Source organism: Toxorhynchites rutilus, chromosome 3 (genome assembly GCF_029784135.1).
Source record: "Toxorhynchites rutilus septentrionalis strain SRP chromosome 3, ASM2978413v1, whole genome shotgun sequence".
Classification (NCBI taxonomy): Eukaryota; Metazoa; Arthropoda; class Insecta; order Diptera; family Culicidae; genus Toxorhynchites; species Toxorhynchites rutilus.
In genome coordinates, this window is record NC_073746.1 from 271372678 (window position 1) to 271389441 (window position 16764).

At 37.0% G+C, this 16764-nt stretch overlaps 1 protein-coding gene across 2 annotated transcripts in view; it reads right to left on the reverse strand.

Annotated features, from left to right (window-relative positions):
* Positions 1-338: 338 nt before the first annotated feature.
* LOC129776740 (uncharacterized) overlaps positions 339-16764 on the reverse strand; it is a 120977-nt gene continuing 104551 nt past the window's right edge. For both annotated transcript variants that reach the window (XM_055782565.1, XM_055782564.1), the window contains exons 5-9: positions 15598-15732; positions 7712-7840; positions 7465-7633; positions 6922-7064; positions 339-1606 (exon numbers count right to left, since the gene is read on the reverse strand). In XM_055782565.1, coding sequence (XP_055638540.1) covers positions 1463-1606; positions 6922-7064; positions 7465-7633; positions 7712-7840; positions 15598-15732 — 720 coding nt within the window. In that variant the 3' untranslated portion in view covers positions 339-1462. The remainder of the gene's footprint in view (positions 1607-6921; positions 7065-7464; positions 7634-7711; positions 7841-15597; positions 15733-16764) is intronic.

Here is a 16764-nt window from a genome sequence, read left to right on the forward strand (position 1 = left end):
ACTCAAAACTAAATTTTATCAAAACTGTAACAGGATTATATTTTTTTCTGAAAAGAACAATAAATTATCTGCATGCTGATATAAAACATTTTTTTACCTTTAATCAATCCCGAGATACAACTGGTTTTGTGATTCCGGATTCTAAAAGAATTGATGTATAGCTTCTTCATTAAATTCGTATGCATGTGCTTAAAAAAACAGAATCCTGGAAAGATAGTCGCAGCAATTGCTACCGTACAAAAATGGTAGAGCAGAAAACTGTGAAACCACCCAAGCACCGGAAGTGGAAATGATAGGATTTCGTTCTTTTCTAGTTCTAGATAAGCGTAAGACAGTCATAACCCCTACTATGCGTGTGTTTGTTTGCGTGTATGCTTTCCCGATTTAATTATCTTCAACAAAGGTTTCACATTGACTTACATCATATTATCAATTCTGCTTCCGGTTATATTCTCTATCGTATCGTTTTTGTTCTAAAACATGGAACTACACACTGGGAAAATATGTCAACAACTTTTGTTATGTATTGTCTTCCTACATACCCTCCGGCAGCGAAGACAATACCCACCGAACAACGCTTTTTTTTTCTAAAGTATCCATAACCCGTTGTTATGTTTCTATTTTGTTGCTCTGTTTTGTTTTTGAGATCCGTTTTACAAGGAACGTTATGATTTTAAGCTTGTACATGTGTTAAGTAAAGAAAACTACCCAATATTTAAGGCCCTAGTTGTGTACCAAAGATAAAAGAGAGAGGTACAGAATAGAACAGAAAAAGTGCTTTTAACCTACAATAAATATAAACCCTAGTGTGTAACTACGAACCTCAAAACAAGAATTCATCGGAATGTAATTTACATTGTTATCCTCAGTAACGGTCTGTAACTATCTTTTGTAAGTAAGTACCTTCACCTTCTAAATGATAACGAATAATACACTATCAATTTAAGTAATTAAACCACGGTTTTGGGCATATCATAGAATTATCAACAACATTCCACCGTTGGAACTCAACTGGAGAAAACAATCCGAGTGAATCGATTAATTATCACAATCGCGGTAAACCGCCATTGGTCTCCTTGTGTGGATTCTTCACTCCACTAAATATATCTCCCCACATTGGCATAGTTTAGAGTTCCCATAATTTTGACAGACAAAAATAACTTTGCGGACTCAATCTCAAGCCACAAATTACGCTCCAGCGAAAACAGAGAGCATTAAAAATGGACGAGTGAAACATTAGCATCGGCTGGCCATCGTATAGGAAACAGAACAAGTGACCGGAAAATCGGTTCTATCCCACCATATCCTCTCCAATAGGAAGAACCAGACGATTATTAAAATGTGGATAGACTACTCGGGAACCATTTGAACAAAAACGCTGAAGGCTAGCACAGTATACCGCACTGAAATGGATAAAGAGAGCGCAGGTTTGGGAATGGGGAGACAAACACGAGCCATAATTTTACTGTGGCCTGTCCGGCTGTGGCTGAGACTGTCGTCGACAGGCGTTATTTTTCGACAAATCCGAGTCAGCGTTCTTCAGCTCCATGGCAAGCTTGTAGCCCAGTTCTGGCCGACGGTCCCTTCCTTCCACCATCGCTTTGACCTGGAAAGGAGATGGAAAATTGATTCGAAATGAGAAACATGAGCGAGTACACGTAGGGGAAGTGTGGGTAAGACATACATGTTGAGGAGAACTTCAATTGTATCATTGGAAACTCATGTTTTCTAAAACTTAAAAGCAGTTTCTTACAGTTCAATATTCTGGTTTCCGAAAAAATTGGACAAATGTTTTATAAAAGGTGTTTTTCCATGTTTTTTACTGAAATTACAACAAGCCGAAAAGTAGAATATTTTTATCGATGCAGGTATAATGGACATGTAGGGGAAAAGGGGGGAATTTGGACCACCTATGCAAATCGCTTAATATTTCCAAACCAATACGGTCTAAATAAAAAATGTCACATTGTATAGTGAGCTACACTTGTTTTCTCTCAATAAATAATGTTTAATCATTATATAAAGCTTCAATCTACCAAATATATCATAAAATAAAAGGGATGGTTTTTGGACATTAAAATTTGATGCGGGGTGATTTGGACCGTTTGTGGGGTGATTTGGTCCAGTGTGTGTTTCATCGAAAAAAACATACTTATGTTTATGTAAAGTATTTTGGGATAATGTTACAATCAGTAACAATGTTTTGGGATCGATACCAGGTGTCTTGGCCAGATTCCAGACCAGAAAAGTTGGATTGACACCATCTCGAATTCTGCATGAATCTTTTCACTGTTGGTCGAGCATTTTCAAACACTTTTGATGCTTGGTCAAAGAAAATCCATTCTCGATGGCCTGCGCTGCTCTTTCAAGCTCCTCCTTCTCCCAACGTTGTCTGTCCATCCTCTTCTTTTAATTCAGCGGCATCTGGAATCAATTAGACCAAAGGAAAGTCTCAAACCTGTACGACCAATTAACCCCACAGAAACGTGTCCATGTCACCCCACACAACACGCAAAAATTAAAATGCAATTAATTTAATTAATTGTTATCAAACTTACAGTTTAGCTACATCAAATTGTTCCTCTTCTGTAGGCGAACAGAACATTACTGCACAATATACGAAAAGTTTGTTTAATCAGTGGGAAAAACCTTAAAACCACGATCGGAAAACTCACATTTTTTGACGCTCAAAGTACTTGATGTATTTATGCTACCGTTTCCCTCTACTTGTGGAGTTTTACCAAAGTTTTTTTACGTGAGGTACATACGGTTCAACAATAAAAGGAAATGACATTATAGAAAATCCAAGATGAGCCGTAATTTTCGAGATAAAGGGGTGGTCCAAATCACCCCATATGACCAAATCACCCCGTGTTGCCCTAGTGGAGAGATTATGGACAGGTTCATACGAAGCGTAGAAGTTTGTCGCACGCGAGATAAATAATTTCGCTCTCTCTCAGCGTTTGTGTGTCTAGTAAATGAAATAGAACAAAAAGAGAAAGCAATAGAAAAAATAGTTGAATATTCTTCCTTTCTCTTCTTCTTTCATGCATTGGATGTGATCTTGGATGTGACTGTCCATTTCAACTCTACCAGTGCAATTATTTCAACAGTTTAAATTTACCACTCACGAATGAATTTACTTTTACGTAGGACATACCTGATATCGCTTCTCTGTTAACTGACAAACTTGAATATAGTCATCATCGAATTCAATTTTGCAAATAAACCACTAAAAATGCGTAATATCGAAACCAGAAAAATTACATAAATACGCGGAATCATGTTTGATTTTCGGTTTTTATTTCGCTATTTCACTTTCGATCAGAGTTTATTATCATGGGATGGTTTAAATATTACAGAATAGCATATAGAAGGGGTTCCCATCAACAGAAATTTGAAATTCATAATGCAACTATACAAATCAACCAACTGTCCATTATACCCCCACTTTCCGTCTCACCCGCAGCACCCGCAGCACCCCTACATATGTATATATGAATCGCACTGTGGCAGCATACGTAAATCTAGGCTCTAGGAGTTGATTTTGATGTCGAGCATTTTTGCTGTATGCTAACAGCGCAAGGCGACAAACGGCCGGATGTTTTTTGAAATTACTAATTTTGTTGAAAGCTCCCGTTTTAATGAAGTTTTGGCGGAGAGGTCACTGATGAGGATCTAAGTTAGCCGTACATTTCACGTCAGACCGAATGTCTACAATAGTTTATGTCTGTTTCAGTTATCTTTGTCTAGAAAAACAAAGCGTTCAGACATGTCGGAGACGTAATTCCGATACAAAAAAAAATATCTTTGACACTCGAAGTAACAGACAATTTGGGCCCCGCAAGAAACACAACCGAATCGCGCTGGGCGACAAACGTGTTAAATCAGGGTACTCATCTCGAATATTTCTACACCAATCCTAGTTTCCAAATATTGTCCGAAAAGGTTTTTTGAGTTGTATCAATGATCAACCAATCACCAACCAATATTTGTTGGAAATAATCCTCGGTATACAACACTTGAACTAACAGTGAATAATATCTTTCAGGGCGTGATAGATAATTATTTATGATGAACAAATCATATTACGCATATGATTCAACACCTATAGATATATTATGTTTTTGTAAGAGTCAATTTTATAGTCATAGAACTTTTATAGGTAAAAGTGAAGGTTCGCTCACATATTCGGCTTTTTGATGCCGCGGCAACCGTCGATCATTTCCTGATAATAACAACAATAAAGCTATGTTTCTAAACCGGCTTAACAACGACACGATGAGCACAATAATAAGTCCTTAACATTTGAATAAACAACGTAGATAGTTCGAAATTTTTAACAACTGATACTAAGCAGTCAGTTTAGCAAGTATATGAGTTGAGAACGTAAGGTACTGTAGTGATAAATAGAAACATGTTAGAAGTTTGAGCTCTAGACTAGAACTGATTCAATTCACATCATTTCACATTTTTATATCCAAGAAACTTATTCACCCGTTTCGCTACAGGCGAATTGTCATAGACGGATTTCATGCCAACTCGTCTTAGGAGTTGGCAGCACCATCTTAGATAACAGTGAAACGTTGTGGGTGTAAACACATGGGTCTTGTAAGAAACTTTGCATACTTGAAATATTCAAAAAGGAACTACTTTTAGAAAAGGGCCAAAAAAAATATCTTGATTTTTTACAAAAAATTATAACTCAAATACTATAATACCTTCAAAATTCTGGTCAAAGAATGAGATGTAGGAATTTTTTTAAATTTTCATAAAAAAATATCAAATTTAAAAAGATATATTTTAAAAAATAAAACTATTTTTTTTCAAAAAATAATTTTTTTTAAATTTAAAAAAATATATATAAAGGGTGTGTCACATCAAATTGCATCACGGAAAAAACGCTGTAGAAATTCGCCCAGTAGACCGATCCTTTTGAAAATTTTAGACAGTAAAATAAAAACTATTAAACAACTTTTGGCATTTTCTTTTTATTCATACTTCGAGCCCAAGCCCGTATGCTCGCACTTTCCTCTTTACCCCGTCCATAAGGTTCTGTACAACGTCAGGTTGTAGTTTTTTTTTTAACAGAAATCCATTTTCTCTTCAAGTCCGCCTCCGATTTGACAACTTTTGGGTTCTTCCGGAGGGCCTGCTTCATAATCGCCCAATATTTCTCTATTGGGCGAAGCTCCGGCGCGTTGGGCGGGTTCATTTTCTTTGGCACGAAGGTGACCCCGTTGGCTTCGTACCACTCCAACACGTCCTTTGAATAGTGGCACGAAGCGAGATCCGGCCAGAAGATGGTCGGGCCCTCGTGCTGCTTCAATAGTGGTAGTAAGCGCTTCTGTAGGCACTCCTTAAGGTAAACCTGCCCGTTTACCGTGCCGGTCATCACGAAGGGGGCGCTCCGCTTTCCGCAAGAGCAGATCGCTTGCCACATCATGTACTTTTTGGCAAACTTGGATAGTTTCTGCTTGCGAATCTCCTCCGGAACGCTGAATTTGTCCTCTGCGGAGAAGAACAACAGGCCCGGCAGCTGACAAAAGTTCGCTTTGACGTAGGTTTCGTCGTCCATTACCAGGCAATGCGGCTTCGTCAGCATTTCGGTGTACAGCTTACGGGCTCGCGTCTTCCCCACCATGTTTTGCCTTTCGTCGCGGTTAGGAGCCTTCTGAACCTTGTATGTACGCAGGCTCTCCCGCTGCTTGGTCCGCTGGACGAATGAACTTGACAAATTCAGCTTATTGGCGACATCCCGGACCGAACTTCTCGGATCACGTCTAAACTGCTTAACTACGCGCTTGTGATCTTTTTCACTGACGGAGCATCCATTTTTGCCGTTCTTCACCTTCCGGTCGATGGTTAGGTTCTCGAAGTATCGTTTTAGTACACTGCTGACCGTGTATTGGACGATTTCCAGCATCTTACCGATGTCCCGATGTGACAACTCCAGATTCTCGAAATGAGTGCGCAGGATTAATTCACGACGCTCTTTTTCGTGCGCAGGATTATTTCACGACGCTCTTTTTCGACGACATTTTTCCAAATTTACGAAAAATTTACAGTGAAGCATGGCCAACGTGATCTATACACTCTTATCTGATTATAAGCGAAAGCTGAAGATATAATTCCTAAAAATTAAATTTCTATAGCGTTTTTTCCGTGATGCAATTTGATGTGACACACCCTTTATGCTGAATTTATTCAAGTTATATATACCTCGAATAAGTGTATCATATTTATTCTCACCCGTTTACACCTATTTTCACGTGAATAAATTCATCTATAGCTATAGATCTCCCTAATGTAAACCCGCCATTAGCATGGTTTCGTGCTGTGGTGGCTGAGAGCAGACAAACGACCACAAAGAGTTAATATTTATTTTTCTCGAAAATATGTTTCTTTTCAAAATTCAGAAAAAATAGATAATTTTGATTTTGATTTGAAAAATTACTACTAAATTTTATTTTGTAACATTTGTAGTTATAAATTATCACGATTTACATGCTCTGCTAACTTTTTTCTATTCAGAATCATGTCAAGAACATGTCAAACGCGAGAATTCAAACACAAAAATGTAACGTGTAAAACATTATTTTCTTCAAGCGTCGTTTTTGAAAAAAATGAGTTTTAATTTAGGTATATTTTATATATATTTTTTTTATTCGGCGAAATTTTTTTTCAAAATAAAAAATACTATTTTTTAACGAAAATTAAAACAATATGATAACAGCCTTTGAAGAAACCTAGGTCCATCACGTCTATTTCATGTCTAGACCCTACTGCTAGGTTGAACACAAATGAAAAATAACACCCACTAAGATGGATATCGATCAAATTATAGCAATTCGTGAAATTTCACGCCCTATGGTGCTGACGGTTATTCATTCGATACAACAATTATCCTTATATTCTTACCTCTCGGGAATTAACAATCACTCCGTTGCTCGATACGACCGTCTGTTTAGTAGCTTCAATGTCGTTGAGATCGACTCCCCGGCAGCAGTCATCAATCAGAATTGTCCGATAGCCGGCTGAAAGGGCGTCTATCGCAGTTGCGCCTGAAATACATCGAAAACATTTTCTGAATTATACGAAGCGTGAATGAAAACCTGCTCATGTGAGTGATAGAACTACTGAAATTTCGAATCTAATTCTGTCTTGCAATCGGTAATCGGGAATCTCCACTTCCGCTCGCTTAATGTGAGTGCCTGATGCCAGGAGGAAGTTTTATTACATTTTTATCGGTCCCATCCTTGTTGGTAGGATGGGACCAATTTGACTATCTTTTATGGCTCTCCGTATTGTTCTTGTTTTAACGTGCAACAGTCCCGTTTTGGGGAAAGCTTAGTTTTATTCTTTCCTATCTAACACGTCGTTATCGCTACAAACAATGTGAGCTGCTACCGATTTTGCTCTAATATTGACTCGCTTTCGGACGGGATTTGTTTGTCAACTCACCAACGCACACATCGTAAGCGAGACCGCAAACGTAGATATCGGAAGCACCCTTCATTCGCAGTTGGGCACACAGCGTCGTGTCGGATAGCTTCTTGTTATCCCAGAATACCGAATACGAGTCCACCTCCGGATTGGTGCCCTTGTACACCTTGATGCCTTGGTCGACAACCTGTGCCGCAAATCGAACATTAGGATTCGGTTATTAGCTCATTAAACCAACCTAATGATCAGTAGTGATAGTGTGTACCTTCAGATCTTTGTGCAGTTCCGAGCCCCACGAGTCCTGCACGCAGTGCCGCGGCCACAACCGCTGCTTCATCGGCGGAGGTCCAGCGAAAATTACTGTATCGTACACTTGGGCGTTGTCGGCGTTCAACTGGAGAGGAAAGGAAAGGAGGATGTATAATGAAAATGAATAAATGAGATGGTAATTTTCGTATTGTTAGTGTTAGCAGTTTTTTTTAATTAGAGCAGTATTCTAGTCTAGAAATTTAAAAAAAAATCATATTTCTGAAGTTTATTCACTCAAGAAAATGCCCTTGAAAGGACCCTTCTAAAATCCTATTGATTACAGAGTTATAGCCATTGTAGTGATGCAGTATCTAATCTAATACAGACAAAACAATAAGCTTCAAACTAGTTTTTTTTTCAAACTGGCGTACACGATATCTCAAGTTTTACTGAACCGATTTATGTAGAATTTACATGATCTCTCTATCGCCAATGAACCAATAAAAAATAAAAATTTTAAATTTCACTATTTTAAAAAAAATCGGAAAACGTAAGAAAAAACGTTGAAAACGGCATTTTCTCCTAAATTTTTTTGTTTCAGTTAACCAGAAGAGCTGTTTTGTGAACTGGTTTTATCAATTTTTTCTAAATAATTCATTTATGTTTCCAATTGATTAAAATTTATAAAATTTATTCACAGGTTTAACTACCATGTTCGTACTAATGATGATGAAATTTTTGGTTGTTGTTTTGTTGATGTATACAATAAAAAAAATTAGCGTTGTCTACGGTAGTTGAGCCCCGCTCGCGTTTGGTGGGCCTGGATTATGTTAAGTGAACACTGCCAGAACACTGATACCTAATGAATTTTTTATGTGGGGTCTGAAGCAGGGTTGCCATAATAAAATCTGTGTTTTTGGTTTAAAAAAATTTTTTAATCTGAGTTTTTTCTCACAACTTCAGTTTCGAAATTTGTATTTCCCATTTGGGGTCGTTTGTCTGCTCTCAGTCACCACAGCAAAGAAGTATATTAATATTATAATATTATAATAATATTATAATATTATAGTTCACACTTTTTCTAAACGAATTGCAATATTTTGTGAACTTTTTCACGAACCAAAACGGTACTACTATGAATAAAAGATAACGGTTCACAGTATTAACAAAAGTTGTCATCTGTGCTCGAGGAAAGGATTAATGGAAAACTCCATGTGTTGCGGCACTGTGTAGATGTAAAGGGCATTGTTCTGTATGTTCAAACAGAAGTATAAAAGGCAAAAGACGCCAAACTAATTATTTTTATGATACAAGTTTGAAAAAATAAAGGAATCTTCTTCATCTTTCATAATTTCATAAGTCATATCACTGCATTTTCAAGTAAAAATGATTGCAACCAGTAAGACACACATGTCGAAATTTAATACGACCGCAAATGTTTAAATTTTTATAATTTATAATTCAACTAGCTGACCCGGCGAACTTTGTCTCGCCCAAAATCGATTTTTTTATATGAATACTTTCGGTTTTTCACGTTTTGTTTTCCGAAAGCGAACGTTCGTGGCTTAAATTCCAAAACAATTATCACTTTCGTCACCCCGTCACCCAGATATGGGTAACACTTTACCCGCTCAAATTGAATAGGATTTTTAAAAGGAATTTGATAGAATATGCACCTAAGTATAACTATAGAATATGTAGAAAAATAATAAAATTGTAACCATATTATTATAATCTTTATACTATACTATATAGTATACTATATATTTATACTATTAGATTATAGTACGGGTGGTTTGTACTGTAGTTTTTTTTGCGAAACCCATATAATATGACTTTGTAATGTGTTATTGTTATCAATTCGTTTTCAAATTAAAGAAAATATTGCTAGATCATGTAAAAGTTGTCTACAAACTAAGATCGATCTTCATTCAATAATTTATCCGCAAGTTTCGCCCCGCAAGGAACTCAGGCGACGCGTTGGGCGACGAACGTGTTAATTGATCAAGCTTTTAATTGGAATTTGTCACTGCTAGAGTCGAATAAATTTTGAAGTCTAAACATTCTATAATAGAAAATGAAAATCAATCTATAATTTGCGATGACGTATGTACAATTCCGACATCTACGGTGGTGTGAAGTAATTAATTCTATCAGATTACCAAGCTCGAAAGCAAATTAAATGTTTTCATTACTGTAGAAAATATGGTAATTTAGTTTTGCAAAATTTTTCCTTTTTTCTTCATAATTTTTTTCACCGCTACATTGATCTACGGCCAGAAAGGAATATAAAAAAAATAAAGACAGCTCAAATCGAATAATCTTTACTCGAATTGTACGACAACAATTTGGCGGCCCATTCTCATTTTCATCCTTAAAATCCATTATTATTTACATAGTGGGGAAACAATGTCAAAATTAATTTCAATTGAAGAAATTAACTCCAATCGGACAAACTTATCATTGTAGAATAAATGCATAATATTTTTTTTATTTCACTTTTTATCGAATTTTTCTTTTTAAATATTCTTCAAAATATTCTATCATTCTAATTTGAGTGGAGACAGACACAAAGATATATAGACGACTCGAATCTGATCAGCCGTTCTCTTGTGATGATGAGTTATACGTACGTGAGAAAAAACTTGTTTCATATATGAGATTTTGAAGCATAATATAAGCTCTAGCATCATTGGTTGTGCTCCCGTGGCCGAGTGGTTAGCGTCATAACTAACATGCCGGGTGTTCGGGTTCGATTCCCGTTTTGGTCGGGGGAATTTTTCGTCAAAGAAATTTCCTCCGACTTGCACTGTGATCACGCGTATTCTAGAGCTTGCCACTCAGAATGCATTGCAAGGCGTGTTATTTGGCATAGAAATCTCAACTAAGTACTAATAAAAATGACGCAAGTAATACTACGTTGAGACGGCGAAGTTCCTCTAGGAACGTTAGTGCCATTGAAGAAGAAGAAGAATCATTGGTTGGCATAGTTATAATGAATTTGACAAAGTTGATGGTATCCATGTAAAAAATCGCATTCACTTTGCTTCAGTAGGAAAAAGATAAACGGTGTTATTTATTTATTGTAAAGCTGGCCGATGACGCATACTTCAGCATCTTTTCGTCTTAGATTGAACATAGGAAGGCAGTATTACATTAATATATTAGTATTATTATTAATGACTTTCATTCAGACTAATTCGAATGCTATATGAATAACATTGCTGAGTTGGGAAAAAATATTATTGAGAATAAGCCATAACTAATATTGGATCGTTATTTTGAAAAATCTGTAAATCTGTATGAAAACCTAAAAAATCTGTAATCTGTATCTACAGATTCTTGGTTTCAAAACGTCTGAAAAATCTTTATGAATACAGATTATTCTGTAGATATGGTAACCCTGGTCCGAAGTGGAAACTGGAATGGGGATAGCTCATTCAGAATCATCGTGAACTTTCTTTTTATCGGATGATTATATTGAGTATTTCTGAATTGTGGCAGATCTCTATCATGTTCTAAGTAGACACTTTTAGATATTGGGTTCAATTCCTAATCTGTCAATGATCTTCCCGGCTTGGAAATTTTCTTGACATGCCTTGAAAAAACTTTGGGCCTAAAGTTGAGATTATTATTATGTTAATGTCGATACAGATAGGACCATTGTTTTTCTTTTGCAGTTTTTGCCTATTTTGCATGTTCGATTAATAGAAATTTATGCCTGCAACAGAGTATGTTCACTTTGATTTTGGTTTTATAATACTGTTCTCTTAATTTGGTTAAACATTAATATTATCTACTAGATGTATCGGCCAGTTCAAACCTTTATAGGGGTATGAGGTGGGTCATCATGGTATATCATATAATTATGAATATTTTTTCCCGTTCAATTTTTACTGTATTTATATTTACTTACTATACTTCGGCTAAACAAATATATGCCGAATTAGTTCTAGTCAAAGCGAAGCAACTGAGAGGAGAGTCGATTTCATGTTTTTTTTTCTTCGAAGATGACGAACATTATTGGTTTAAATAGTTTTTCAATAGCTTAAATAGTTTCGGGACCAAAGGTGAGATATTTTTAATATTTTTTCTTGAAAGCTGAGATTTTCTTACATATCATATCGGGATATCAAGGAGGTGTTTTTTCGGTTTTTGAGTTATGATTTTTCAAAGTTAACATGTTTTCAATTTTCGTTCAATATTTCTGTGTGGTATTTTTTCAAAGAAATCAAAACCCAAAATTCCTGCAAGTATAATATTTTATTAAAAAAAAGCTATTTGACTTCAATTCGATATGTCGATCATCAGAATCGGTTCAGTAGTTCAAAATTTAAGAATTTTTGAAAAAAGAGAGTTTTCGGACCACCCTTAAATGTAAACCCTGATAAAAAAAATAAAAAATAAGGGTCTAATGTTTTGTGAAGAAGGAGCAAAACTGTCACATTTCACGAAAATCTGAGAACCACTATATTGATTTGACATAGAATGGCTGATGTTTTTTCAAGACTTTTTATGTAAGAATAATTTTGACGCCGGACTACGTTTTTCAAATTCAAAGTTTTGTGAACGAGAGCGTTACATTGGAGAAACAAAATTTTGAATATTAAGACCTCTTTGCCAGTTGAAAAAGATGGTATGATAACCGATTCATTCGAAAGATGAAATGTCTACACGTTATATGTTTGTTGCTTATTCATACAAAAACTTGTTTCAATAGCGCAAAAATAGCTTCGAAAGAAGTCACCATCAAGAGCCTGTTTGTGCGAACGAAGCGCACTGGTGCGGCGTGTTCGTTCATGATTCGCCCAAAAAGGAGTCCACCGGAGAGAAGAATTGTACCGCTAAGAAGACGACCAAGAAAGCGCCAGCATCGAAAAAGGCCACCGTCTCCGGGAATAAGGGCAGAGCATAGAAGACATACGTCGAGAACAATTCGAAAAATGTCATCACTGCTGACAAATAATCCGGTGAGAAAAAAAAGTAATCGCTGAAAAAACCCAAACTTGCTGCTGTGAAGAAGGCAACCAGCAAGAAGAAAGCTGCTGCTACTGCTGGTGCGGCTGCTCGAAAGCAAAAATCAAATAAATCCTCAAAAATCGCTGTATTCGAAAACGCCGAAGCCATACAAATCAGCAGCGGCTTCGAAAAAACTACAGTCGCCACACATCAGGTACATAATGCTAGATTTTGTTGTGTTTTCAGCAAGTCAAATTCAGTTCTTTTCAGAACTTCAAATTGCTTTGAAGCGAAAGAGTTTATCGAATACTGCGATCAAATGCATTCTTTTGGTAATTTCTTCAATCAAGTACCATCAACGTATAATTACATCTTTCATGAACTTATTAGGGTTACAATGAATCTTGAGAAAGACAATTAATTCCCGCAGAACAAAAACATTTTATTGATAAAACTTGCGAAAAACTTTCCTCGAATTTAAACAAAAACATATCGGATTGCATACTGTTAGGTGTCAAAAAGAGAGTAAATTGGAACACCAAGGAGTTGTGAAGTGTACGAATATGATCGAAAGCTCAACGATGCATGGGATCCTCATTGTTACGTTCAGGTAAATTAATCCTTTGTCTGTTTTTTTTTTTATCCAGTTCATTTATTTGTAAGGCTCAATCGCATAAGCTTTGCGGAGCCGCTAATTCAAGGTTTGTTTATACAAAGTTTCAACTAATTTCTATGTTTAGTAGGATTCGACCGAATACTCGCGGTTTACTCGAGGTTAAAAGGGCAACATTTTTGTGGGACGGGTCTTCCTTTGTCTGTGTTGTCCTTTAAAAAATGTCAATACTTTTTTTTCCATGGTGGATACCTTGGGCCTTTTTGAAGATTGGAAGCAACGGTGTCACGCTTCCATCAATGTTTCAATGACGGAGCTATTGTTTATGCTGTTTACGCTGTCAACAGGGCATACGATCCTGGGTTTCAAGTCAGTCGTATCAGACTACAGTAGGAAACGTTGGTAAATCATATTTTCCATCGTGAAAAACATATATGAAATCATATAGAACACATATTTCTACATCAAATATGAAACTTTTTAGGAAGAAATATATGGCCATTATTTACTAACACTAACGCGAGGACCCTTATAGCATACCTGACCACTGTCTAAATACGTTGTTTCTAGCTATCTTTTATTCCAGCTAATTTGACTGTTTCCTGGGTATGAATGCTTTTTCTCTCTTTATTCTGCTTTCAAACGTAGCTGCACACATACATCCACCTCCTCCCTCACACATCCATACATGATGGATTACACGGATTGCACGGATTGCTCATATCAAAGCAACCGTCAAACTCTCTCCTATCAAATCCAAATGTGTTGAATAAACGTTTTAACTGGTGAGCGTTCCCCGTGAACACTGTTGTTTAATTACAGAACGATGCACATCTAAGGAATAAAACGAAAAAAAAAGTCGAGATATCATATGACATTATTAGTTCGACGGTCGACTGAAAGCTCATTTTATGATGTTCATTAATGGCATAGCACATACGTCTCCATGAATAGTCATACGATGGTGACCACTGGCAAGACCAGGGCCCGAAACCTTCGAAGATGAAGAATGAAAATCGACTCTCCTCGCAGTAGCTTCGCTTCGACTAGAACTACCCCGGCATTCGCCGTCAACATGATTTGAATTGACTAGAAAATGAATTGACGAGCGTTGAGAGCGAGGATGACTGATGAACTATTCTAATCAATGGTTATTCTAATTAACGTGACTAATGAACACAAATCTGCCTCTTCATTCAACCTGACTTCAATCCAAACTTCTACTCCCCCTGACACGAATCTCGTTACCCGCGTACACAATCTTATTTTTACGTCCTTATAAAGTGAAACGAAAACTTAATTCCTAATGCATAAAATAGGTACACCGTTAGTGGACGGTTTATTGTTTACTCATCGAGAACTCAAACCAACGAACTTAGACAGTTATCAGGTATGCCATGAAGGTCCTCGCGTTAGTATTAGTAACTAGCGTGCAATTCGGGAGGAATCCTAAACAACATTTAGTTCAATTTGTATCCGAGTTCAATTTTGTGAAAAAAACCTTTACGTAAAACGCGTTTATATAGGTTCCTGGAAAAAAGTTTGCTTCTTTCTAGTAATGCCGAAATGCAATATTTATCGTGGACGCTATCGCGACATTCAGTGACACATTCGGTCACAGGCGATCATATATTCGGTTCCCTCAGCCCCATTATTGCACATTTCTTAACGACTTCAATCTACCTTTGGCAACGCATACCCACAACAAAGTGTGCGTGTCGTGCGAAAATACAGGTGCACACTCGCCAAACGCCATGAAAGTCAGACCCGGTGCACCGCTGTTCGCTTCCATTTCTCCATTCTTCCTATATATCATGCAGACCTCTTAGCATCAATAAAGAATGTTGTTTACATGCTAACAGAATTGATTCTGCGATTTTCAATCAGTAAAAACAGGCGAGCTTACATTGCAATATTTCCTCTCTCCACGATGACCATAGAACGAACGCTGCATTTGACTCGCAGTGGTAGGTGAATATTGTATGTCACATATACATAGGTTGCGCCTTATTGATAGAACGGGTAGGTAAGCACACAAATGGGAACAACAGCTGTATGCGAAAATAGGAATGCTTCCAATTTTCGTTAACTTAAACCATTTGCGAATTAGGTAATCGCAATGTATAGCATATCAAACAAATCTTTCCGATCCGATTGGTGCGTGATTAATTAAAATTTATTCGTAGCGAAAGTAGTTATTAACGTTAACTATATTTCATAAAATCGTGACCTGTTTTCTGACTTGGCACTCTTAATAAAAGACGTAGTCCGACGTCAAAATGCTCATCACTACTCGGGTATATCGAATAACTAAATCACATAAAGCTTACCGGACTGGTTGGATGTATCGGCCGCTGTTTGATGTTATCGATGAACGAAACATGATCGCTCGGGTGCCAATCAAGCGAGTAAAATACCGCATCGAAGTCCACAGTATCCAAGAGTTTGTTTATAGGGTCGATTACCTGTAAAAAAAAAATTGGGCACCATTAAATTAGGTCACTCATCCTCACTCGTCACCTCTTTTTCTCGTCTTTCCAATCTCTTGAGTATTGAATTGAGCTACATTTAACATACACAAACAACGGCGTTAATGCCAAATTTAGCACACAACAGTTCTACGGTTCTACGGAGTACGTGGAAGCACGCGATGTCTGTCAGAGTTAATAGTCAATTTGTACGCCAAGTTGCCGACGAGTTCTGATAAGCACCCGTTTTTTTTTTGAGTTTGGAATTTCACCGTCAAGAGCTCATTCATTCAAGGCAGCCACCCTTCAGGCGAGATTTATGATTTTGGGCAAAACTTTACCAAAGTGAGAGAAAAATCTAATTTAGTTTACCTTCCCTGTTGTTCAACATCGTTTGAGCGAGCTGAACGAAAACCCGCATCCATAACTCCTTCCGTCACATTTTACTATCGACCAACAACAGCATCTGCTACACAGACTCACAACAGAAGCGCAATTACAAAACAAAGAAAATAAATCCTAAGCTTTTTACTTCATAAGCTGCAGAATGCAGCTGTACCACCTGGTATGAGAAATGTGCAAACTACGGAAAGTATTCAGAATTTTCGTTCTAGGAAAACACGAGCGGCGAGAACTACAAGGCTCTCAGTTTGTTTGGTAAGCCTCTGGAGAAGATTCTGTGATATGCAAAGTGCGGTATAATGTGTTGCCTGGTTAACCTTATTCAATCAAACATAGTGTGACAGTGCTCGATACCATGAGATCAATATTTTTTCAATGCGAATTTTACACGAATGAATATTCGTCAAACGAAATCCCTCTTGATAGCACACAAAAAAAATCGCTATGCAGAAGGACAAAAAATCTTCATCGGGATGAAGATATCAATTGTGTTGTCCGAATATTTAGCCGCCCCATCCACTGTCATGTTCCAGGTCCAAGACAACTCCAAACCTCATGTCTCGTTTAAAACCCTTTTTTTTCATTTACAAACGAAAACTTCGACCCTTTGGATGACATGAAACACAC